At 46.8% G+C, this 26,137-nt stretch overlaps 1 protein-coding gene across 2 annotated transcripts in view; it reads right to left on the reverse strand.

Annotated features, from left to right (window-relative positions):
• Positions 1 to 16,230: 16,230 nt before the first annotated feature.
• Positions 16,231 to 26,137, reverse strand: part of LOC146194782 (2-Hydroxyacid oxidase 1-like) — a 62,427-nt gene continuing 52,520 nt past the window's right edge. For both annotated transcript variants that reach the window (XM_084596121.1, XM_084596120.1), the window contains one exon: positions 16,231 to 16,516. In XM_084596121.1, coding sequence (XP_084452247.1) covers positions 16,493 to 16,516 — 24 coding nt within the window. In that variant the 3' untranslated portion in view covers positions 16,231 to 16,492. The remainder of the gene's footprint in view (positions 16,517 to 26,137) is intronic.

Below are 26,137 nucleotides of genomic sequence, written 5' to 3' on the forward strand. Positions count from 1 at the left end.
ACAGGCCACCATTAGAAACTGACCCTGGCAACGTATAACGCTAGAACCCTAGCTAGTGAAGCTAGTTTAGCAGTGCTGTTAGAGGAACTAGAGGGTATGAAATGGGATGTCGTAGGGCTTAGTGAGGTTAGGAGGTCGAATGAGGTATATACTGTACTAAAGAAGGGGCATCTACGGTGTTATTGAGGTTTACCGGAGAGGCGAGAACTAGGAGTAGGTTTCTTTGTCAATAAGTATATAGCGGGCAATATTGTTACGGACAACAGGGCTAGATGTGACTATTTTGGTGTCGGCGCAGGGTATCGATCCCAGTATATGTCCCGAACTCCTCCGCATACCCAGGATTCAGGTCCTGTGCCAATCGACACTGCTGTTCACCGCGCTAGCCGGAGGAACCTAGGCCTACCACCTGAGCACGGGCCGTTGGAGTTCAACACCGCAGGCGCCCCTCGACCGGCTATGCAAGGAGCTCCAACATACTACACCCTGCAAAATCCACGACTGCCTCAGCCCTTCCACGGCAGTCAGAGCGAAGACGTCGAAGACTGGCTTATCCAATTTGAACGGATCGCCTCGTTTAATCAGTGGGACGACGCCGCCAAGCTTCAAAATGTCTTCTTCAGCCTGGAAGATGGCGCTCGTACTTGGTACGAGAACCGAGAAGACGCCCTAACATCATGGCGTGAGTTCTGCCGACGAATTCGTGAGACTTATACCAGCGCGGATTGGCGAGAACGCGCAGAAAGGGCTCTACAGTCTCGTATACAGATGCCAAATGAGACTGTGACCATGTATGTGGAGGACATGACCCGGCTCTTCCGACGTTCTGACCCGGCCATGACCGAAGACAAAAAGGTGCGACACCTTATGCACGGTATTAAAGGGCAACTGTTCGCTGGCCTCGTGCGTAATCCACCAAGGACTGTTGCTGAGTTTCTTTCGGAAGCTGTCACAATAGAGAGGATGCTCCAGCAGCGGTCCACCACTTACGACAGGCCGGGGGTCGCCGCTTCGGTTGTGGAGCCGTTTTCGACCTTCGGGGCTACCCCGAACCTACGCGACATCATCCGCTCAGTTGTACGCGAAGAGCTCCAGAAGCTTTTTGGTGCTCCACAGCCGATGGTCGGCTCTGTAGCTAGCATTGTCCGCGAAGAGCTTCAAGCGTTGAAGCCCTCGGTAGCGTCCGCTGATCCACAACCTTTCCCCACGGAGGGCCTGCGTCCAACTTATGCAGGTATGGCGCGACGCCCTGCCACTGCTTCGGCGCCATTACCGCCACCCGATCAAGGCTCACTGCATTCCGCACACACTGAGCCGTTCGTCGACAACCGACGACCACCCCAGCGGAAGGCGGACCTGTGGCGCGCCCCAAATCGCCAGCGCCTGTGCTTCCATTACGGGGTGCCAGGTCATCTCTATCGCCAGTGCCCCTATCGACACCTTGGACTTCACGGATTTCCCATCGACATGCGTCGCCATCCAATAGGCCAAAGACCCCGGGAGATTGAAGACTACTTAGCGCAGCAGCGCATGGCGCCAACTTCTCAGCGGCAGTCACGATCCACGTCCCCACGCCGACCATCGCCGCAGCACGGGCCATCCTGGACGGCGCAGCGACGCTCGCCATGTCCCCACCGGGAAAACTAAAGACAGCGACCTCCGGGGGCGAGGCCGCTTGCAATCGACGTGATGAAGACCACCTGACAAGGAGACCTGTGAGCGACCTGGATTTTACGGCACCGACGACAGTTCCTACGCATGAACATCGACTCTCGCTGGACATACCCGTGCTTCTCGACGGCCATAAGGTTAGCGCATTGGTGGACACTGGCGAGGATTTTTCGATTATAAGCGGGAAGCTAGCAGCGCTTCTAAAAAAAGTCATGACACCATGGTCGGGCACGCAGATTCGCACCGCTGGCGGACATGTCGTAACTCCTAGTGGCCTGTGCACGGCACGAGTTCAAATTCGCAGCTCCACGTTTATTGTAAGCTGCCTCGTTATACCTGACTGCTCACGTGACGTTATTCTTGGGGTTGATTTTCTCCGAGAGTATGGAGCTATTGTCGATCTCCGAAAGCGCACAGTGACATTTTCAACCGAGAAAGCTGCTGATACTGACGTCAAGAATCGCCAACGCCGCGCCGCCCTTCGAATTTCCGCCGAGAGCATTTCGATTCCACCACGCGCCAGTGTTTTTGTGACTGTTACTTGCGACGAACTGCGTGACGGGCATGCGGTCGCGGAAGGCAACCATTCACTTTTGCTCACCCACGGCATCTGTACAGCGCGCAGCCTCATCCACCTCCGCGACGGCCGGTCTGATCTCCTGGTGACTAACTTCACCACCGAACCCCGGAATCTTTTTCGTGCTACTGCCATCGCGTTTGCTGACTCCTTAGCGGATGTTTCTGAATGTTTTACGTTTGGGGCTGTTAGCGCTGTGCAGCCCCCACTTGACCGTCTTAATATTAGTCCGGATCTCTCGGACACACAGAATCGTGAGCTACGTGCCCTCCTACTAGAGTTCAGCTCTTGCTTTGCGTCCTCATCGAAAGTACGGCAAACGCCTCTCATGAAGCACCGCATCATTACTCCTGATGACGCCCGCCCTATCCGCCAGCAGCCGTACCGTATCTCAACGACGGAACGTGAAGCGATTCAGACACAAGTTCAGGAGATGCTTTGTGATGGTGTCATACAACCATCCAACAGCCCGTGGTAATCCCCTGTCGTGCTGGTAAAGAAAAAACATGGGACCCTTCGCTTCTGTGTCGATTATCGAAAGCTGAATGCAATCACTAAAAAAGACGTCTACCCGCTGCCCCGTATCGACGATTCGCTCGACAAGCTTCATCGCGCCCAGTACTTCTCCTTCATTGACTTGAAGAGTGGGTACTGGCAGATTGAAGTTGATGAGCGGGACCGCGAAAAAACAGCTTTTGTCACCCCAGATGGACTGTACGAGTTCAAAGTGCTGCCTTTTCGCCTATGTTCAGCGCCGGCAACTTTTCAGCGCATGATGGACACCGTCCTCGCCGGCCTCAAATGGCAAATCTGCTTAGTCTATCTCGACGACGTTGTCGTATTCTCTGAAACCTTCGAAGAACACCTCGAACGCCTGCGCGCAGTATTAGATGCCCTCCGGTCAGCTGACTTGACGCTCAAGCCCGAGAAGTGCCACTTTGGCTACAAAGAGTTGAAGTTTCTTGGTCACCTTGTGAGTGCCGCAGGCGTTAGGCCAGACCCCGACAAGACTGCTGCTGTCGCCAAATTTCCCGTTCCTGCAAACAAGAGAAGTTTGAAACGCTTCCTGGGTCTCTGCACGTACTACCGCCGCTTCATCGCCGATTTTTCCAAAGTTGCCGCCCCCCTGACTCGCCTCACGCGCGATGATACACAGTTCGTGTGGGGCGCCGAGCAACAAGAAACTTTTGCGGAGCTGCGCAGCCGACTGCGAACAAGCCCTGTTCTTGCGCACTTTCATGAAGACGCCGACACCGAAGTCCACACCGACGCCAGCAATATCATCCTTGGCGCTGTACTCGTTCAACACCAAGCTGGCGTCGAAAAGGTAATAGCGTATGCCAGCCGCACCCTCTCCCGCGCCGAGACAAACTACTCCACTACGGAAAAGGAATGCCTTGCGATTGTGTGGGCAACCATGAAATTTAGGCCTTACCTCTACGGCCGCCAGTTTAAAGTTGTCACCGATCATCATTTCTTGTGCTGGATGGCTAACCTCCGCGACCCATCGGGGCGCCTAGCACGATGGAGTCTTCGCCTCCAAGAATTTGAGTACACCATTGTGTATAAATCTCGCCAGAGGCACGAAGATGCTGACGCGCTGTCGCGCGCACCCGTCGGTTTAGTCGATGAAAGCACGGACGATGAGAGCGGTTTTCTTGGACTGGTGAGTGCTTCAGACATAATGACCCGACAGCGAGCTGACCCGGACCTTCGACCTGTCATTGACCACCTGCAGGGTCGCGCTGCTGATATCCCTCGGCAATTTGCTCGAAACCTGTCTGCTTTCTGTGTCCGGAATGGCGTTCTATACAAACAGAACTCCAGCACTGTTGACCGAGCGTTCCTCCTCGTAGTGCCAGCCGACCTCCGTGCCAATATCATTTTTGCCTGCCATGATGAGCCCACCTCCGGCCACTTGGGCTTTACACGCACACTCGCCCGAGTTCGTCAAGCCTATTATTGGCCTAAACTCGCTGACGCCGTTCATCACTATGTCAGAGGCTGTCGTGAGTGCCAACGTCGCAAGGCGCCACCTCTCAAGCCAGCGGGTTTGCTCCAACCTATTGCGCCTCCCCGAACATCGTTTGACCAAATCGGCATCGACCTTCTGGGCCCATTTCCGCTGACATCGGTCGGTAACAAATGGATTATAGTCGCGACCGACTATCTCACACGGTATGCGGAAACCAAGGCGGTGAAGCGTGGCACGTCATCTGAGATCGCCCAGTTTTTTATGCAGCAGATCGTGTTGCGCCATGGCGCACCGTCCCAAGTAATCACCGATCGAGGCACGGCGTTTACGGCACAACTTATGCACGACGTATTTGAGCTGAGTCACACGAGCCATCGCAAAACCACTGCTTATCACCCACAGACGAATGGCCTCACGGAGAGACTCAATAAAACGATCGCTGACATGATTGCAATGTACATAGACTCCCAGCACAAGACCTGGGACGAGATTCTCCCGTACGTCCCAAATGCCTACAACACTGCCATCCAAGAGACTACGCGTTTTACGCCATTTCGCCTGCTCTATGGACGCGACGTTCAGACGATGTTAGATGCCATGCTTCCGTGCTGCACGGATAATCCTCTCATCCCAGACGCTGAGCAGTTTGCTCAGCGCGCCGAGGAAGCACGTCAACTTGCCCGCATCCACATTCAGCAACAACAGGAAAAGGATGCGCGTCGCTACAACCTCCGTCATCGACACGTCACATACCAACCAGGAGAGCAAGTTTGGGTGTGGACACCGGTGCGCCGGCCCGGCTTGTCTGAAAAACTGATGTCGCGATACTTTGGACCTTACAAGGTTCTGCGCCGTGTCACAGAAGTGACATACGAAGTCCTTCCAGCGGGTACTGTGCAGACCTCGCGTCGGCAACCACGCTCCGAGGTGGTGCACGTTGTCCGCATGAAACCGTATTTCACGCAGTAATGTGCGGTGTACTATGCACTTGTTTAGTTGTGTAGGGCACCGCCTCTGTTTTATATTCGTTTTCTGTACTGACTTGCATCGCCCATCGCTCGCGCCCAGTCTGTGATTTCGTTTTTTTTTAGGAGGGGGAGTAATGCCACCTGGTGTCCCAGATGTTTTTAGGTGGCACCTGGAAGAAAAGGACGCCGAAGTTGTCTCGCGTGCTGTGCGCGGAACTTTGCCTGCTGGTTGAGCTTCGTCCCGTCGTCTTAGTCACACCTAGCCCTGTTGTCCGTGATAATATAGATGAATTTTATAGTATTAAGGAGCAAGTGGCAGGCGTCGCATTTAGGCATAATAAGTGGTATAAACTGAAGGTTGTACAGGCCTATGCACCTACATGCAGGTATGATGATCAGGCAGTTGAAAGTTTCTACGAAGATTTATGATCGGCAATGCGAAAAGTACAGACGTTGTATACTGTACTAATGGGCGACTTCAATGCCAAAGGTATAGGGAAAAAACAGGCAGGAGACCAGGCAGTAGGCGACTATGGCATTGGTTCTTGGAGTAGCAGGGGAGAGTTACTAGTTGAGATTGCAGAACGCAATAACTTACGAATCATGAATACTTTCTTCAGCAAACGGAAGAACCGGAAATGGACATGGCAAAGTCCTAATGGGAAGACCAAAAACTAAACTGACTTCATGCTGTGTTCAACCCCAGCCAATATGAAAGACCTAGAAGTAATTGGGAAAGTGTGATGGAGTGACCCTACGCTGGTGAGGTCCCGAATCAGTCTAAATCCTAATAAGGAGCGCAACAGATTAGTAAGAAAGAAGTCCATCAACAAAATAGCGGTGCAGGGGGAGGGCAGAAGATTTCAGGATCTCGCTACAGAATAGATATTCAGCTCTAACGGAGGATGGCGACATTACCTTAGAAGCAATAAACAATAATTTCAGAGATATTGAGTATTACTGAGTGCGCTGTAGAAGTGGGCGGTAGGATAGTTAGAGAGGATACCGGTAAGCTTTCTAAGGAGACGAAAGATATGATTAAGAAACGCTAGAGTTTGAAAGCTTCCAAAGCAAAAGACCAAATAGAATTGGCCGAGATATCACAGCTAAACAATAAGCGCAAGGTGGCCGATATAAGGAAGTATAACATGGAGAAAATGGAGCATGCTGCAATGAACAGGGGAAGCCTTAAAGCGGTTAAGAAGAAATTCGACATAAGCAAAAAACAGACGTATGCGCTAAGAGACAGGACGGGCAACATCATAACGAATATGGACAAGATAGTCAGATCTCTACAGTAGCCAAAGTAGTCAGGACCGTAATGAGATTGGCGGTAGGGAAAAACACTAAGGCGGTCCAACAGTACCGACGGACGAGGTCAAGAAAGTATTAGAAACTATGAAAAGGGGTAAATCAGCTCGAGAGGATCAGATAACTACAGATATGTTGAAGTACGGGGGAGATATAGTGCTAGAAAACCTGGCCACCCTGTATACGCAGTGCCTGGTGTCATCGACGGCACCGGAGCCATAGAAAAACGCATCATTACCCTCATTCGTAAGAAAGGGGACGCTAGGAACCTTAAATATTACAGACCGATCAGCTTACTGTTTGTCACGTATAAGGTATTTACTAAGGTAATCGCTAATAGAATCAGGACAACCTTAGACTGGAATCAAGCATAGGGTCAAGAAGCTTTTCGGAAACGGTACTCTACTATCGATTATATCCATACCATCAACCAAGCAATTGAAAAATGTTCGGAATATAACCAGCCCTTATACATAGCAATAAATGATTGCGAAAAAGCATTTGACTCAGTATAGACCTCGGCGTTAATGCAGGCATTGCGAAATCAGAGGGTAGACGAGCCATGCGTGAGCAGGAGGAGGAGGAAGATGAGGAGGAAAGGTAGGGAGGTTAACCAGTAAAAGCAACCGGTTTACTACCCTGCACTGGGGGAAGGGGATTAGTGGATATAAAAGTTGTGAGAGAGGGATAGTTGAAGTCAATACAGTCACATAACAGACACGTGAAAGTGCTTGATATGTATATATAGTGGCTGCACAGCAATCATAGTTCTGCATAGAGAAAGTTACAAAATTCCCATATAGAAAGGTGTTAGGCAAGGAGACAAAATCTCCCCAGTACTATTCAAAGCTTGCTTAGAGGACGTATTTAGAGACTTGAAATAGGTGCAGTTAGGGATAAGGGTAGATGGAGAGTACCTCAGCAATCTGCGATTTGCTGAGAACATTGCCTTGCTATGTAATTCGGGGTATGAACTGCAAATAATCATTGATGACCTAGACAGGAAAAGTAGAACGGTAGGTTTGAAAATCAATATGCAGAAGACTAAAGCAAGGCTCAATAGCCTCGGAAAGGAACAGCAGTTTACATTAGGTAGCGAGGTACTGGAAGTAGTAGGCGAATATATCTATTTAGGACATGTAGTAACCGCAGATCCGGATCATGAAAAGGAAATAACAAGAGGAATGAGATTGGGATGGAGCGCATTTGGCAAGTACACGCAGATTATGACTAGCAGCTTACCGGTATCGCTCAAGAGGAAAGTATACCAGAGTTGCATCTTACCTGTACACACCTATGGGGCTGAAACGTGGAGGCTAACCAAGAGGGTTCTACTTAAGTACAGTTTGCGAAAATTGACACCATATGATGGTTCCGAACTCCGTGGAACCAGTGACCTCCCTCTGCGCCCTTTGGCGAAGTTCACCATACCAGTTGTAATCGACGGCGTCCGCCATGATATGCAGTTTGCTGTGCTCACAGCTTGTGCCATCTGAACATTTTGGGTGGGATTTTTGTCAAACGCTTCAGCGTTAACTTCTTGTGGCGACCATATCATTGATATGAGAGACAGTGATTTTTATGTAACTTTTCAGAAGGACATGATCCTCTCATTTTTTAGGCCGCTGATACTGCTTTGCCTCCTCAGTGCGAAAAACTACTTACTGTTGTTTCTTACCACATCAGTGACTGGGACGTACTCATCGCACCATTTTATTGTCATCTTGGACGTGGCATTGCCTTCCCGTCAAGTTTTGTCCGGTTCCACAACAGCTCAGCGATGGTAGCGGCCACTAACACTTCACGTGAATCCCTCGTGCTCCCAAAAGGAGCTTCTCTGTCTTGTATGGTGGATGCTCAGCCTTAGTCCTGATGGTGCTCCCACCCCTCTGCCTCAGCAACGTGTTTTTTAAGACGTCTGTTTTCTTGTTCTCACAAAGACTATTAATTTGTATCTCACGCCGAACCTCGCCAGGAATTGCTGACATTGCTTCGACGCCACCAAGTTGTTCTTGGCGCCACTTGCCCACCACTGGGACGGACTAGTGATGCACACCACCGCATCTTTACTGAAGCTAACTCTTTCGTTCGCCGACGGCCCTATTGCGTTTCTCTCTGAATGAAAAGTGAAGAAAATCTAAATGACATTCTCCGTCGCAATATTATTCTTGCCTCAACAGGACTTTGATCATCACCAGTAGTGCTAGTAAACAAAAAGGTATGGTTCAGTACGCTTGTGTGTTGATTATCGCGCAATCAACAAAATTACCCTCCAAGATGTATACCCGATGCCGCGAATTGATGACGCCTTTGACTGTCTCCAAAGCGCCAAATATTTCATGACCATGGACCTCCACTCTGGTTATTGGCAAGTGCCTATAAAGAAGAAGGCATAGAAAAAAAAAACGCTCTCGGAGCTCCCGACGGACTTTACGAATTTAATATTATGCCTTCCGGCCTTTTTAAAGCACCAGCGACATTTTAAAGAAAAATCGTCACCGTACTTTGTGTCCTAAAATAGAGAACCTTTTTATGTTACCTGGACGACATTGTTATCTTTTTGTCAACCTTTAACAACCTTCTTACGCGCCTCAATAAAGTTCTCACGTGTCTCGCTACGCCTGACCTTCAACTCAAAACCAAGAAGTGCCTCTTTGTACAGAAGGGAATTAAAATATTGGGACATATAGTTAGCCACGATGGCATTCGTCCGGTCCCTGAAAAAATCATTGCGGTCCTGAATTTTGCTCGTCCACAACAACTGCATATTTGCGCGGTTTCCTCGGACTGGTTTCCTCGGACGACACCGCTCCAACCTTCCTGTCGCGGTCTCGGCTCTCTACTTCTGCAGCGCGAAGCAACTTCCCGTGAGAAAGTGATTACCTTCGCCAGCCGGACAATAAAGAGTTTTAGTTTAGAGGGGTTTACGGTGATTGCGGGATTAGCGGAATAGCGGAACGGAAATGCGCATGCGCTGAACGCTACCATAGAAATAGCGCTATCGCGTTCACGCAATTTTGAGAATTTAGCGATCGTCTTTTGCGCATTTAGCGCGAAAACATGGCGCCGTTCATGGATCGGGCAGCCGTCCGCTTCAAACGAACAAATAGTCGTTGCAGTTCCGGTTGGCACGTTTACGGACAACTACTGGTACTGGTAGTAAGGTGGAAAGTTGGGCGAGTTGTACTGGTACTGGTACTGGTACTGTCATCATTCGATTTGACTGATCTTGGTTCGACGATCATGTGCAGGGTGTAAAGAAGCTTTGTTGTGGAGATTCGGTCTGGAATCTAATGCTCCTAGGCCTAATGGGGTCGCCTGCGACGATGCATCCACTCTGAACGCAGCGAATTGATTTAAAGCCTCGTTTTGGCGGTTACTATATTTTATTACTAATTTTGGCTATTATATAATTACATATTTTATGCGAGAATATTGAGCTCGTTGTGAAGTTTGCATTGCATCTTTTCTACGTTCAAAGTCTCACTTCAAGTGGGCATGCAGGCGAGGTTCTTGTAGCATACGTCCATCAATCTGCAGAGCAGACGAAAGCAGACGACAAGCGCCGTAATCAAAATGTCCAGTGCCAGAGTCGGAGCACTGTGCAACGTAAATATGCGTATACGGTTCACTGCTCATGACGACGTCGCAATGCTGCGAGAAGTACGGAACTTGAATCCGTTTAGGGACTCGTCGCTATGGCCAGAAATTGCGAGCAACGTACAACAAGCTAGGGAGAAAGCGTTCACAGCTCGTGGTATCAAAGACCACTGCGACTTGTTGATGGCTCAGTTTGTAAACGAAGACCGGGCGAACATCCGCAGGTAAGTTATTTTTGTTACTTTTCAGCGCTACGCGATTCAAATTATACTGGCTTTTTCTTATAGATCGAGGACTGAAGAGGAATACGATGAAAAAGCGCATTTGCTGCAAGAAATCATCGATGTTTCAAGAGAGTTTGGATACAGGGTAAAGAGCCGAAAGCAACTAGCGCGTGTTCAAGTTCAAGGAGGTGCATCTTCTGCCGTACGTTGCGTACCTCCTAACGCACCTGGTGCGCTCGAGTCTGCCTACATCGATATCGAGAGGGCGACCATTCCTACTGACTGTAAGCCATTCATTGTGAAGACTTAAAAAATTCTCCCACCTCAACCGCTAGCATCGTTTGGTATGAAACTGGCGCAGAGCTCGCGCACTGCAATAACTTTTGTCCCGTAGTAAGTTTGACAATCTCACTTGCCTGGTTCGGCCGCGCTACTTGGAATCGTCTGTATTGAGCTCGAAAAAGCGAAAGCTGGCAACGCAGCGTGGCAGCCAATGGGTGGTGCTAGTTGGTAGACAGTTCAGAAGAGGCGAACCATCGCGCAGAAAGCGCACGCAATTGTTCGTCTGCTTCCAAAAGTTTCGCTTTGCTCGCGAGTTGAAGATGAGTTCGTCTCGGCTCGCTGCGGCTCAACCTGCGGCTCCGCCTTGTTTCATTTCAGTCAACACTTTGCTACCAGGTAGCGCTGGCAAGCACTTCGAATATATCCTCAGCTGTTGATACCTCCATACAAAATAGATTGTGTGGCGTTTGCTAAACGCTATACTAAAACTCGGTCCGACAGGGAGTCGTTCGCGGCACGCTAACTTTATATCCGTTAGCACCGCTATTTACGCTAACGCTAAACTAAAACTCTCTAATGACTCGAGCTGTGCAAAATTATGTCAGTACCGAGCAGGAATGTCTCGCCTTCGTTTGGGTGGTCCATAAATTTTGCCCTTATTGATATGGTCTCCATTTCACAGTTGTCACAGATCACTATGCTCTTTGCCGGTTGTCTTCGTTGAAAAATTTGACAGGCCGACTTGGTCTTTGGATTCTACGCCTGCAAGGGTACCAGTTGGACGTGGTTTATAATTCGGGTAGACGCCACCAAGATGCCGACGCGCTTTCTCGCTGCCAACTTTCGCCATCAACCTGTTTTTTTTTCTACGCAATACATTTCCTTCTCTGACCAGAGCCGACACTCTCTCCATCCGACCCATATCAAGCAGCTTTTTTTTTACGCCTCTGACAAAAAAGCTCTATTCTCGCAGCAACTAGCCGACGCCTACTGCCGTCCCATCATCGATCGCCTTCTCGGCCTTTTAACCCACTCAGTGCTAGACTCCACCGAAAGTTAAGCAACATGAAGCTCAAAGAGGCCCTTCCACTCCGCTACGTGTATCATCCTGATGGAATCCGCTGGATCCCAGTCGTTCCGCGTGGGCGTCGCGCACCTATCCTTGTGACTCTACACGATGACGCTACTACAGGTCACCTAGGTTTTCTCAAAAACTACGACCGCGTAATGAGACAGTTCTTTTGGTAGCTAAATACGTCGCTTCCTGCCCCCTGTGCCAATGTCACAAAAGGCCGACGTCTCTACCGCTGTCGATGGAATTGCATAAACAGGTTTGGGGTGCGACCTGATGCCGGTGGACACCTCCGGCAACGCACTCCCTCACCAGAATAGGAGTTGGCCACCTTGGTGCAGTAACTGGGTACAACCGCTTATGATTAGTTCCATAAAACTCCGGCCCTTAGTCACCAGCGGCTGCGGAACAACTGGCCACGGCGGTGGTCAGACCTGTGACGCAGCAGGGGGTGCTAAGAATTCCTGGCTCCGCTGGACAGGCCGCCATTAGAAACTGACCCTGGCAACGTTTAACGCTAGAACCCTAGATAGTGAAGCTGGTTTAGCAGTGCTGTTAGAGAAACTAGAGGGTATGAAATGGGATGTCGTAGGGCTTAGTGAAGTTAGGAGGTCGAATGAGGTATATACTGTACTAAAGGAGGGGCATCTACGGTGTTATTGAGGTTTACCGGAGAGGCGAGAACTAGGAGTAGGTTTCTTTGTCAATAAGTATACAGCTTGTAATATAGATGAATTTTATAGTATTAAGGAGCAAGTGGCAGGCATCGTATTTAGGCATAATAAGCGGTATAAACTGAAGGTTGTACAGGCCTATGCAGCTACATGCAGGTATGATGATCAGGCAGTTGAAAGTTTCTGCGAAGATTTATGATCGGCAATGCGAAAAGTACAGACGCTGTATACTTTACTAATGGGCGACTTCAATGCCAAAGGTATAGGGAAAAAACAGAAACGGGCAGGAGACCAGGCAGTAGGTGACTATGGCATTGGTTCTTGGCGTAGCAGGGGAGAGTTACTAGTTGAGATTGCAAAACGCAATAACTTACGACTCATGAATACTTTCTTCAGCAAACGGAAGAACCGGAAATGACATGGCAAAGTCCTAATGGGAAGACTAAACAATATTGACTTCATGCTGTATTCAACCCCAGCCAATATGAAAGATCTAGAAGTAATCGGGAAAGAGTGGTGCAGTGACCCCACGCTGGTGAGGTCCCGAATCAGTCTAAATCGGAATAAGGAGCGCAAGAGATTAGTAAGAAAGAAGTCCATCAACAAAATAGCGGTGCAGGGGGAGGGCAGAAGATTTCAGGATCTCGCTGCAGAATAGATATTCAGCTCTAACGTCGTACGGCAAATGAGTAAGATATCGTCATAAAAACACTTTTAGAGGTGGTGTTTTAGAGACTGAGTGCTCAGGAATTGCGCTTTGAGGGCCGCCATGAAAAACAATTCTAGAGGGTACTTTGGACCACTAAAGTGCAATGAGGCACCATTATAGCGCGGTGGATCTTAGCTCTAAACTACGATCTCACTATCTCCCTCTCTTCTTTCACTCGCACCTTCCTCCCTTTCTTTTCGGCGTAGTATCTGTGTCGTCCATGGAGAATTGTGATAGATACTGCAGTTTTTCTATCCAGTAAATCAATTAGAAATGCCGCTCACGCCTGTTGTATTAAAGCCTCCTAGACATCTGGGTCTGCTCCTGTTTTCTGTGTGGTGCGGCGTTTGAGGAAGCAGCATATGAAAGACTCCTTACGGTCGCCTGGATCGGACGCCCGGCGGGGTCGGCTTCGTATATGCATGAATTGCCTGGTGACGTCTGACCTGTCGTGAGGGTACATCACACGCCCCTTGCGAACACAAGCAGCATTTCATTGAACGCATCAAAGTTCACCGGCGTTCTGTTGTTGTAGCGGTTATTTTATTATATATACAAAAAAAAAAGGGACAGATGTTTGCCAGCTCCTGTATCTGCTACCTGATATTTGAAGTACCTGAACTGGGATGGCGGAAATAAATGGATAACGAGGATGGGGTAGAGGAAATCAGAGGTGAGCCATAGGGAGAAAGGATAGGGTGTATAATTCGTTCACGGGAAAGGAAAGGCGCGCTAAATTGTCCTCGCGGAATCCCGCTATCCTGCTCGCGGTAGACAAGGAGAATTACAAAGAGCGTTTCACGGTTCGGGGCATGGCGCAGTTGGTAAAGCACTGGTCTGGGGATGCAAGGGATGGAGGTTCGGTTTCCGGTGAAGACAACGCTAATTATTTATTTTTAACACTCGCTCTCGAAAACGCGATACCTCTGCTGACCACCTTCTGTCGACAACGATGGGTCATTAAAAGCTTCCTGAATTACAGTGTATACCTGAATATATTGTCATAGCCGGTGCTATCTCTGTTCCCATCGCCGTACCATTAATTTGAGGGTAGTGCCTTCCTTTCAATTCGAAGTTATTATGAGTAAGCACTAGTGTAAGATTAGTGGAGAGGGTTTCCTTATCCCGGAGCACCGGGAGTCCGTCCTTCGGTATGCATCGACTGCCGCATGTCTGAATGGGGGATATTCGTGTGCAAGGGATGTTATGTCCATTGCGACCAAAAAGCTTTCCTCCGGAATTTCCTGGTTGGACACGAACCTGAAGAAATGATTTTTGTCATTATTGTAGGCAGGGATAGTTGGTATAATGTACTTAAGAGGAAGTAAAGAACGGCGGAAATATTTTGTTAAGTATACCGTTACTTGATACAATTGGGTACCCGGAAGGGTTGGGTTTGTAAATTTTCGGGAGGAGGTAGAATCGCCCAGGAATTGGTTTATGAGCTTGATTGCTTTAAATAAATCCTTGGTTATTTATAAGTTTTAAAGTTGAGATTATAAATGATTGTTGATTTTAGTCTGGAAATCTCTCGTGGAATCGGTAGCCAATTTAGTGTAAAAACTGTCATCTTCCAATTGTGGGAAACGTTCTGTTAAATATTCCAACTTGTCCATATATATTTCTGGCATTGTGTAGTCATGGGCAAAATTTTGCGTTATGCCGAAACACTGTTAAAAACAGCGTTGACGTCACTAGGCAGCGTTGGGGTAGAGTCGAGGTTATGCTTGGTGATGACTATGCTCATGCGCGTCCTATATTTGCCGACTGGCTGGCATGATAGCTCATTTATCGTGGGCAACTACGTTTTCTGAGCTTGGCCGCGGGCGGCAGCTTTTCGCCGTTTTTACTGGTCAGCTGCCATTTGGCCGGCATTCACTGCGTCCGGCCCGGCGTCTGCGATGAGGGGAGCACTGATGGCGGCCGTCGCGTTAAGGCCTGCTTTTAGGGCGATAATTAAGCGCTGTTTTTTCTTCCTAATTGCAATCGTAATCGAGGGCAAAACATGCCTACTAAAGCTGACTGTTTGCAAAAACCCGGCCTCACACAAAGAAAGAAGTTCAAAATGATTAGCGAAATTTAGTTCCTAAAAAAAAAAGGTTGAATACGATCGGCGCTATGAATGCCTCTGTCATCGCAGTAGTTGGGCCGCGCGCTAAGTACAGCGGCCATATGGCGGTTGACGAGCGCGAGCCGCGAAAAGCGGCCGTCCACTGCCAAGCTCGAAAAAAGCAGCTGCCCACGCGAAACGAGCTATCAGGCTTTTCAGGCGGGCGAGTATAGGATGCGCATGCGCCTAATTCTCACACAACGTAGCCTCGATGCTATCATATCGCCGCCTAGTGACACCAACGCGCAGTTTTAAAACGGTGCTCCGGTATCTCGCAAAAGTTTGTTTATGACTCTGCAAGATCTTCGATTTTGTAGACATTTTCGAAATTAACGACAGTTCTCATATATGAATACATTATTGCACTACATTGCCATTCTTTTTATTCCAGACACTCTTTGAAGTGTTCTTGCCTTATTTCACTTCATTTTTTATCTTTGGCAATTCACAGGCGTCGTTTTCCACATGTTTCTATTACTGCTAGCATGCTGTCGATTTCAAGTGATATGTCCTGAGTATGCTTGTGTAATGCATATTTTTACAGGAAACGCAAAGGATTTAAAGTCACCGCAATCTCTGAAATGGCCAGAACTAGATAGATTAAATATTAGATGACAGTTTTTTATCAGTAACATGTTCCGAGTGCCTGCAATTGTTTCCAGTATAATGAAGAAGCGGATTCTTAATTGTTTTTATATTGACTGTGACAGTCACGTGGAAATAGTAAGCTGCCAAAAAAATTTATTCTTCGCGCGATACACAACACGAGGCTTCATTTTGACTCGATAACAGTATCACATTTTCCTTGTTCGCAACAAGCTTTGGGTTTCCGTCGAATAAACGTAGAATCTATAGACGGGAATATATGCTACACACACAAAGGAGACAGCACCTGTCAGTTAACTTGTAAGAGACTCGTCATGCGTCATCGGAATTCATGCGTCCACACTCAGCAGGGTATTTTGCAGTATTGACATAAGCTCAGTTTTGGCATTTATTACTGCTATAAAAGAGTCGTTGTAGGCGGTTATGTGCGCTGAAATATTCACGCATCAAGGAAGGAGAACATAATTGGCAACATTTTATTGAACAAAGACATGCAGAGTGAGTTTTCGAGCCCATCGCTGGTAGTGTGATGAGCTAGTCCCAGCGCCATTTTTTTTGTTAGCGCACTGCAGGATATAGGCTCCGCTTGGTGATGTTCCTTTTTATGCAGGCTGTAGCAAGTTAGCCCTCAGGCAATAGTACAGGGGACAAGTGCTTCTGTCAACTGTATCAAAGCTTGGCGAAGTGCCACTCGTGTACCAACAGGTCTGGTCTCAGGTCCTCCAGTGACCGACATCCTGCAAATGTGGAAAAATCAGGAAGTAACGCCTTAATTAGTATTACAAATTCCGAGAATAGCCTGATAACGGAGCACACTTTGTCATTTTATTTAATGAAATAATCTAAATAGCCATGCGATTACCAAGAGCGCGTGCGAAGCAATTAATGGTACACACATCCATGTCACTGAGCACACTAGAAGCATTCTTTCACAAAATTATTCATTATATTCCCGTCACAATTATTATTCTAATGTAGACCAAACACTTTCCTTAGTGTTTGTGCACGCTTCAACCATTTGCGCGACTAATTTGCCTGCGGTGCTGCCTTAACTTGACACCTCCAGCTCAAGGGTAAATTTCTGAGTACGTTATCCACTTACAAATTACCTGAATTTGTGCGCAGCGAGGAAATTTCCGTCGCTACCAACTATTAGCTTTAAAATCCTTTTGTGTTTCATTTTGCGTTCCCATCAGTAGAAGAAGTCGGTTGTACACACTTCAACTGTGAGAAATCGGCTATTGCAGAATATTTTTGCCACTATCAAGAACATCGAAAGTCCAAATAACTTTTGCACAAGAAGAACTGAGGATAACCAATTCTTCTTGTTACACAAATGTTTCAGCGCGTTAAGTTGGAAGCCTATTGCGCTCCATATTGCCACGTTTCATAATACGTCGGTTAACATCCTTCACGTTGCGATCCACTGCTTAGCCAGATAACGTGTTTAACCGCGAGGGCGGCAGCCACACTTCGATAATTTATTTATTTATTTATTTATTTATTTATTTATTTATTTATTTATTTATTTCCAAATACTGCAGGCAACAGCGCTGCCCAAGCAGGAGAGGGGTTACATGTTCTGCAATAACAGTTCAGCAAACATATTTTCATTGGTGCATTCAACAATAAATTGAGGCAAACGGTTCCACTGATGCGTTGTGAGGGGAAAGTATGAATTCTGGTAAAGTTTGGTCATGGCGAAATATGGGCTTACTACTTTGGAGTGGTTCAGTCTAGTAGATCTCTGGGGTGCAGCAAAAATATAGGTATCACGTGAGAAACCAGACTTGTTACACAGCATGTGAAAGAATTTCAGCCTAGAGACCTGACGGCGTACTTTAAGGGGTTCTAGCTTAAGCTGACTCAGCATGTTAGAGACCGAAGATGCTGAACGGTAATCAGAAAAAATAAATCTGGCTGAAAGACGCTGGATGCGCTCTAGTTTGATAATATCTTTATTACAGCAGGGGTCCCAAACTACCGAGGCATACTCGAGAACTGGTCTGACAAGAGAGCGGTATGCTTCAAGTTTGACGCCACGAGTAGCGCCTTTTAATTTTCGGCGAAGAAAACAAAGCTTATTGAATGCCTTCGTGGTAATATTGCCAATGTGGGTGTCCCATTTGAGGCTGTCTGTAATCGTTAACCCTAGATATTTACCAGCTGAAACAGAATTAATAAACTGATCCTGTATGTGGTAGTTGTAACCAAGGGGCTTCTTCTTTCTTGTTATTGACATAGATACAGTTTTTGCAAAATTAATCTTCATACCGCTCTCCTCACACCAGTCCGCAAGTTTACAAAGGCTTTCATTCAACACAGTTTGTTGTGAAGCACTGTCTATGACACTGTACAAGACACAATCGTCGGCAAACAATTTCACGCTTACACTTTCATCGACGTTTTCGGCAATGCTATTGATATAAATTAAAAATAACAAAGGACCTAGCACAGATCCCTGAGGCACTCCGGTCAGTACATCAGAATAAGCAGATCTATATCCTGAACATTCCACAAATTGGGTTTTATTGCTTAAATATGCCTGTAACCATCTAGTCAAATTGTCTGGAACCCCTGCTTGTTTTGCTCTCTCAATAATCAAAAGGTGCAACACGCGGTCGAAAGCCTTTGATAGGCCAAGAAATACGGCATCAACCTGCTTGGCACCGTCAACGGCCGAAGCAAAGTCATGAATGACCGATAAAAGTTGCGTGACGGTTGACACCCTTTTTCGAAAGTCATGTTGATAGGCGACGAAAAAGTTTTTTGTTTCGAGGTGGTAAGATATGTGATGGGCTATAACGTGTTCTAGTATCTTACAGCAAGAACATAGTAAATAGATTGGTCTATAATTAGCAGCAATAAATTTATTGCCCGATTTGAATATCGGAATTACTCTAGCTGTTAGCAGTCGGTTGGTAAAGAACATTGCTGAAGAGATGCATTAAATATAACAAAACGATAATGAGACATTATTTCAGAATATCTTTTAAGAAATGCGTTAGGTATGCCGTCAGTGCCGTGTGACGACTTTACTTTCATATTTAGCGAGAGTGAAAATATCCCCTCACGACTAAGCTCTATGTCGGGCATTACAGCAGTAGACGGGAATTGGACAACATTCGGGGCTCGCACATGCGAGGAGCCTGGTCCAGCAAGGGCGAGCTGGAAGCTACTGCTCAATTCATTAGCAATATAAGTGAGGTTGTCAGTTATGCTACCATTTATGTTCAGCTGTTCCACACTTCTTTTGGTTTCAGAGAGGAAGCGCCAGAACTTTTGGGGCGACTCTTTTAAGAAATTTGTTCACGTTTGGCCATAAAACTTGCTGTGTGCATTCCTTAATTTATTAAGCAGTTCGTCCTTAAGGGCAACCAGTTCAGTGGAAGCGTTTCCCTTCGTTTTCTGTCTTCGTTCAATACGGCGCTTTAAATGAATTATATCGCGGTTAATCCACGGATTGCGACGTTTTGCCGTCTTATGACGTAGTGGAACAAAACTTCTGATGCAGGATAGAATTATTGCTTTAAACTTATTCCAAAGATGCGAGACATCTGCTCTCTGGCCGACTTCAGAAAAGGAGAAGTGTAAATTATCAAGAATGGACTCATCGTCGGCAGCTAAAAAATTACGAAAGGTTTCGCTACAATGCATGGGTTTTTTACTGTCTAATTTCACATTTACGTGAATGAGCTTGTGGTCCGAAATTCCATCTGTAGTACTAACTGCGTAGTCATCGGGCATGTTTTTGAGAAATACAAGGTCAAGAATCGAATGCGTCGATTCAGTAATGCGTGTTGGGTCATGTACAATTTGCTTAAGATCATGAAAAAAATATGGTGTCAAGAAGAAGGCATCTTCGGAACCCGAGACTGAAAAACTTTTCCAATCTATGCCAGGTAGGTTAAAGTCTCCAGTAAACACTAGCCTATGATTAGGTTTGAGCGTGGGCTCTAAATATCCTGCCAGTGATTCAATAAACGATACAGCACTCTTAGGAGGGCAATAAACCACGCCGAGCAAAACGGAAAGATTTGGAAAGTTGATTGTGCACCATAAGCTTTCATGACCGGCGATTCCTTCCAGCTAAACTAAGGGTATATCTTTTTTGACTATCACAGCCACCCCACCTCCTCGTCCTTCGCGGTCACGTCTGATCATTTGTGGGATGGTGGAATAATTTCAAAATCAGTAATATTAGATGAAAGCCACGTTTCCGTGACAGCTATAATGTGCGGATCATAAATAAGAATAATCTCTTCTAAGTTACCTGACTTATTGACAAGACTTCGTGCATTAAGCAAAATAATGCGCAACGCTCTCATTCTGCGTCAGCAATATTCACCACTTGGTTTGTCGCGCGATAGCTGAACTGGTTGCGAGCTAGCCTCGTCCCACGTATATATGGTATCATCCACGCGTAGACGATCGTAGTCCAGTGTGATCTTTTTGGCCTTATCTTTGAATTGCTTTCCAAATTTCCACAAGTTAGAGCGTCTATTTAGTGTCGCTTTGCAGTAGTCTTCATTAACGGAAAAGGCTGTATTCTTCAACTTATGACAGTTACGTAGTACTTCTATTTTCTCATTAAAATAAAAAAAGTTAAGTATTACTGGTCTGGATTTGTCACTCCTTTTTGCTCCTATCCTGTGTACTCGTGCAACAATTTTTGCCGAGACTCCAAGTTTTTCTTGGAATATGTCATCTAAAACCTCCTCTCTCAAACTCGTTGTGTCCTGGTAAATGGTAAAACGCCAAAGCATCCGTGCACTGCGTGGTATTAATCTTCGCCTGGACACAGACGAAGACATGTCCCTGTCGAAGCATTGGCTCGGTTTCGGAACTGAAGCTCCCCCTCAACCGTAGTTCAGTTTATTGGTCATTCAGGTGGCCGAAATTATTCTAGAACAGTCCACTAAGGCGCTGTTCATAGTGAATACCGATTTCGTGCGTAAAAACTCATACTTAAGAATCCAGTGCCAAATATCATACATAGCGTTTATTCCGGTCGACTGCTATGCGGCATCAGCATCCTTCTATGCTTCGAGCCATATTATCGGCGTTTTCTACTTCTTTATTTTTAGTGCAAGACTTCCATCGGTTCAAAGATTAGTGGCTCATGAAAACATTTACATTTAAATCGGCAAAGACCAAGAAGCATGACACATTCAGAATAGAATCAGCAAAACCACTTCTATAAAGGCATTAAGGTTTTATAAAATTGTCTTCGCTGGTATTTCTTAAGTAAGGTAATCATTTTATTACCTTACTTTCTTGAGCAAAACCACTTTTAGCTTTTAACCAAACACGACCGCTCCGAGAACTTAAAGGTTTATTTGCTCAGCAGGACCAGGCTTCAATCGCGGTTTGGATAAATTGTATATTTAATTTTGGCTTAACGCGGCCTGAAAATGCTTGTTCGTTAGCTACTGCTTGACCGGATGTAGCAACAGTGTGGAGATATGTTGTAATCCTTCTTTTATAATACATATGAAATATTTCTACATAATATCGGTACAATTTGAATTTTATTGCAGAGATTTTCGGCTGCCATGCAGATACGGAATTTTCGCTTCAATACGCACGGCTGTTACGCTTTGTGTTCCGAGAGAGCTATAAATAGCTTAACTACCACGCTTCAGACTTTAAAATTTTCATCTTTCAGGGCAGGCACTCTTGTTTATTATTTAGATTATGCTTGCGTGCTCAGTGGTAAGCCTTACTGATGATTTGCAATTGGTTAGTGATATGTGACGGAACCATTGTTAGTATGCGATGAAGAAACCCTAGCAGTTAGGACGTAATGTTTCATGAGCCCACCTCCGGCCACTTGGGCTTTACACGCACACTCGCCCGAGTTCGTCAAGCCTATTATTGGCCTAAACTCGCTGACGCCGTTCATCGCTACGTCAGAGGCTGCCGTGAGTGCCAACGTCGAAAGACGCCACCTCTCAAGCCAGCGGGTTTGCTCCAACCTATTGCGCCTCCCCGAACACCGTTTGACCAAATCGGCATCGACCTTCTGGGCCCATTTCCGCTGACATCGGTCGGTAACAAATGAATTATAGTCGCGACCGACTATCTCACACGGTATGCGGAAACCAATGCGGTGAAGCGTGGCACGTCATCTGAGATCGCCCAGTTTTTTATGCAGCAGATTGTGTTGCGCCATGGCGCACCGTCCCAAGTAATCACCGATCGAGGCACGGCGTTTACGGCACAGCTTATGTACGACGTATTTGAGCTGAGTCACACGAGCCATCGCAAAACCACTGCTTATCACCCACAGACGAATGGCCTCACAGAGAGACTCAATAAAACGATCGCCGACATGATTGCAATGTACATAGACTCCCAGCACAAGACCTGGGACGAGATTCTCCCGTACGTCACATATGCCTACAACACTACCATCCAAGAGACTACGCGTTTTACGCCATTTCGCCTGCTCTATGGACGCGACGTTCAGACGATGTTAGATGCCGTGCTTCCGTGCTGCACGGATAATCCTCTCATCCCAGACGCTGAGCAGTTTGCTCAGCGCGCCGAGGAAGCACGTCAACTTGCTCGCATCCACATTCAGCAACGGCAGGGAAAGGATACGCGTCGCTACAACCTCCGTCATCGACACGTCACATACCAACCAGGAGAGCAAGTTTGGGTGTGGACACCGGTGCGCCGACCCGGCTTGTCTGAAAAACTGATGTCGCGATCCTTTGGACCTTACAAGGTTCTGCGCCGTGTCACAGAAGTGACATACGAAGTCCTTCCAGCGGGTACTGTGCAGACCTCGCGTCGGCAACCACGCTCCGAGGTGGTGCACGTTGTCCGCATGAAACCGTATTTCACGCAGTAATGTGCGGTGTACTATGCACTCGTTTAGTTGTGTGGGGCACCGCCTCTGTTTTTTATTCGTTTTCTGTACTGACTTGCATCGCCCATCGCTCGCGCCCAGTCTGTGCTTTCGTTTTTTTAGGAGGGGGAGTAATGCCACCTGGTGTCCCAGATGTTTTTAGGTGGCACCTAGAAGAAAAGGACGCCGAAGTTGTCTCGCGTGCTGTGCGCGGAACTTTGCCTGCTGGTCGAGCTTCGCCCCGTCGTCTTAGTCACATCTAGCCCTGTTGTCCGTGACAATATTTTGAAGTCGTCTGTCTTGTACTACATCGGTTATCGAGTGTGTGTTAGCGTTCTACATTTTGGACCAGCGATGTTTTTAAAGGATGAAGTGGTGCTGCAGGTGCCAGTGAGTGAGTGAGTGAAAAAACTTTATTAAGTATATTTAAGGGAGGGGGATGTGTAGGTGGGGTCCCTAGTCCGGGACTCCAGCGGCTGCCGCTGCTACCCGCGCACGTGTCACGAGGGCCCGTTGGGCCTCTAGTCCAGAGCTGGATAGGGCAGCCTCCCACCCCTCAATTGTTTGCACTGCATTCGGATCATCTGGAGGATTGTGTGGGCAGGTCCACCCCATGTGGTGCAGGGCTGCCTTTTCCCCGCAATATTTGTATTTGGGGTCGCAGAACCCGGGGTGTATTGTGTCAGTGAAAAGCGCCCTGTCCGGCAGCGCCCTCATAGTTGTCTGGGCAGGGCGTTTCACCCTCCTATCGAATAGTTGTGCCAGTAGGTCTTGGAATGGGTCAATTCTGCACGTATTCGGCTGCTGCCGCTCTTTCTGTATTCGCGTGCTTTCTTCCTCGAGCGTTAACTTTTATACGTACGTATGCTTCAGAAAATTAGGAAAATTTCGTGGCGCAAATGTGAAAAAAAGAAAAAAATCATTGCATTAGTTCCAGTCCGTGAAGAAAATTGACGAAAGTGTCATATCCGTAACAGTGCATTTAGTGGCGGAAGTAAGTGCCAAGATCCTTTACGACGTGTAATTCGATGTAAATATCTTTTTTGACATAGTCATCTCAATATTTTTTTTTTACCAGCCGCCGGCATGTGGTCATGTCACTGTAATTGTAGCGCATGAATCGATTATATATACTTTTTTGTTCATTCTCGTTGTCGCGATAAGCGACTTTATCATTTCCTTTGTTGCAGAAGATGCTTCAAATTGTATTTCAAAAGATTTCAGCCACGCGCGTATGTACAATGTTCCAGGTTATGCTAGCCACCGTTTGCGGTTTTATCTCGTCGTAGCTGCCTTTAAACCGAGCCCTGTTGTGTGAAACCGGCATTCGTAGATCGACGACCGCTGAGCACAATTGTTGTTATCGCCACCGCCGATTGCTCAGTTCTTTTGCGGGCGCAAGTCAGCACAAAACAGAGTTGATTCCTGTGAAAATCAAGTCTTCCCTGTAATTGTAAACAGTGAACAAGAACAACAAAGACATGCGAACGACACGTTTTTGTCCACCGTTGTTCGCACTGTTTTGCAAATATTGTTATCAGCAAACCCAAATCAACATTCTGCAAGTGTCCTCATTTATTGTCAATGTCAGTGTCAATACCACGTGACAATACGAAATTAATTATTCCTTGGCTCAGTCCGGTGTAAGCAATTTCGCCGACCGAATAGCCTGAATTTTGACACTTTTTGCTTCGAATAAGAATGAAAGTTATCTTGAATTGATAAGGCGATATGCGAAGCTAAGAGAAAAGAAGAGACCATCCAAACATTAGGCCAACTATGCCTACCAGCTGAACGCTCATTGTTAACAGAAAAATACCGTATACTTGGTTATTAAGTATCATATAGATAAGCGGCTTCTTATTTATTTAATGCTAACGCAACGCACACGTATCCCCAAAACAACGTGTTTGCAAATCATAGTTGATGTGCAAGGAAACATTCTCATATTTAACTTTTTTTTTCTGAGATTCGGTCGCATCAACAAACAGCACAAAATAACGCTAATACGGAAATTCCTAACTTAATGTTGGTATTTCTGGCAAAAGTTTGATAAGTACATATGCCTGGAATAAACGATGCCTTAATTTTTTATTAGGATTTTTTTAACGTTCATGACTGTGCCCTCTAAAGCAACAGCTTAAAGAAGCAGTGAAAAATGCACTTAATAACAATTGGTTCACAGGAAGGAAAAGGGAAAGCATCTGCCATACTTGTTGTTGTGGACACCTAATTTGTGCAGTAAGGGGAGGGAGGAAGATGGAACTGATAGCAGATACAGAGAAAAAGGTGCAGTAGAGGAGGGCTACGAACGAATTTCGAGCACCTGGGGATCTTTAACGTGCGCTGAGATCGCGCCGCACACGGACGCCTCTTCGTTTCGCCTCCATCGAAACGCAGCCGCCAAGGTCGGGATCGAACCCGGATATACTCCCGCACAGTAGTCTGGTAACCACTGCAAGTTTGCAACACCGCGGCGGGGAAGAAATGCACTAGCAAGGCTTCCATGCTGTCATACTTCAAACCTGCTGCTGTTGTGCGATTTCAATAAAAAGAACCAAAAGTAGCCGTTGCGCACCCCCCATGACACAATACCTTCCCTCTCTGAACGCCTTGGAACGCCAGCCAAGCAGGCAGCGGCCAGAAACATCTCTTCTATGCACCTGCCAGTAAGATGGCGCGTGCACATTAGAAAGGAGAGGGTGCCAGCAGCGCGCGTACCAGTCGCGACGTTAGTGACTCAATGCGCTCTGCCTTCAAGTGAGTGAGTGAGTGAAAAACTTTAGCTCTAGATTGGCTTGTCTTCTGCGGTTTTCAGATGGCTTCGTCCATCTTCTAAGACAAAGGTCGGTTGCCCTTGGTCCAGGGCTCCGCTGGATGTTTCTGCCAGTTGTGCTCGCCGAATCAGACCTTCTTGGTCGACTCGGCGATCGCTGGAGAGCACTCCCTCCCATTGCTCCGCACTCGGGTTTCTTATAAGGGTACCACGCTTATTTCATTTCATTTCATTTATTTTTCCCTTAAAGGCCCGAGGGCATTACATAAGGGGAGAGCAAACTCAATATACAATGCGAACAAGAACAGGAAAACATAAAAATAACAAGAAAAGAAAAGAAAACAGAAACAAGAGAAATAATGCAAGGGTTAGACGAAGTAATTTTTAAAAAACAAAAAGAACAAAATACCGTAAGTAAATGGCGCCGAATATGTTATACAAGAGAAAAACGCTTTCACGAAACTGGTGAAACTTGAGCCGGTCGGTACGTCATCGATGGCAACGTCAGCACAACTACACACACACGTAAAAAATGTCAAGACAAGGTAAGCGCTGCCTCCCCCGCGCGCCCACAATTCAGCCGACGTCATCAGCGATTTCTTTACGAAAGATGGTTGTTTAATTTTATCCTGAATGATTTGCGATCAGTGCATGATACGATGTTTGGCAGGGCGTTCCACAGTACTATTGCGTCCGGAAAAAATGAAGAATTTAATGCTAAGGTGC

Source organism: Amblyomma maculatum, chromosome 3, assembly GCF_055883805.1.
Source record: "Amblyomma maculatum isolate TAMU_Amacu chromosome 3, ASM5588380v1, whole genome shotgun sequence".
Lineage (NCBI taxonomy): Eukaryota > Metazoa > Arthropoda > Arachnida > Ixodida > Ixodidae > Amblyomma > Amblyomma maculatum.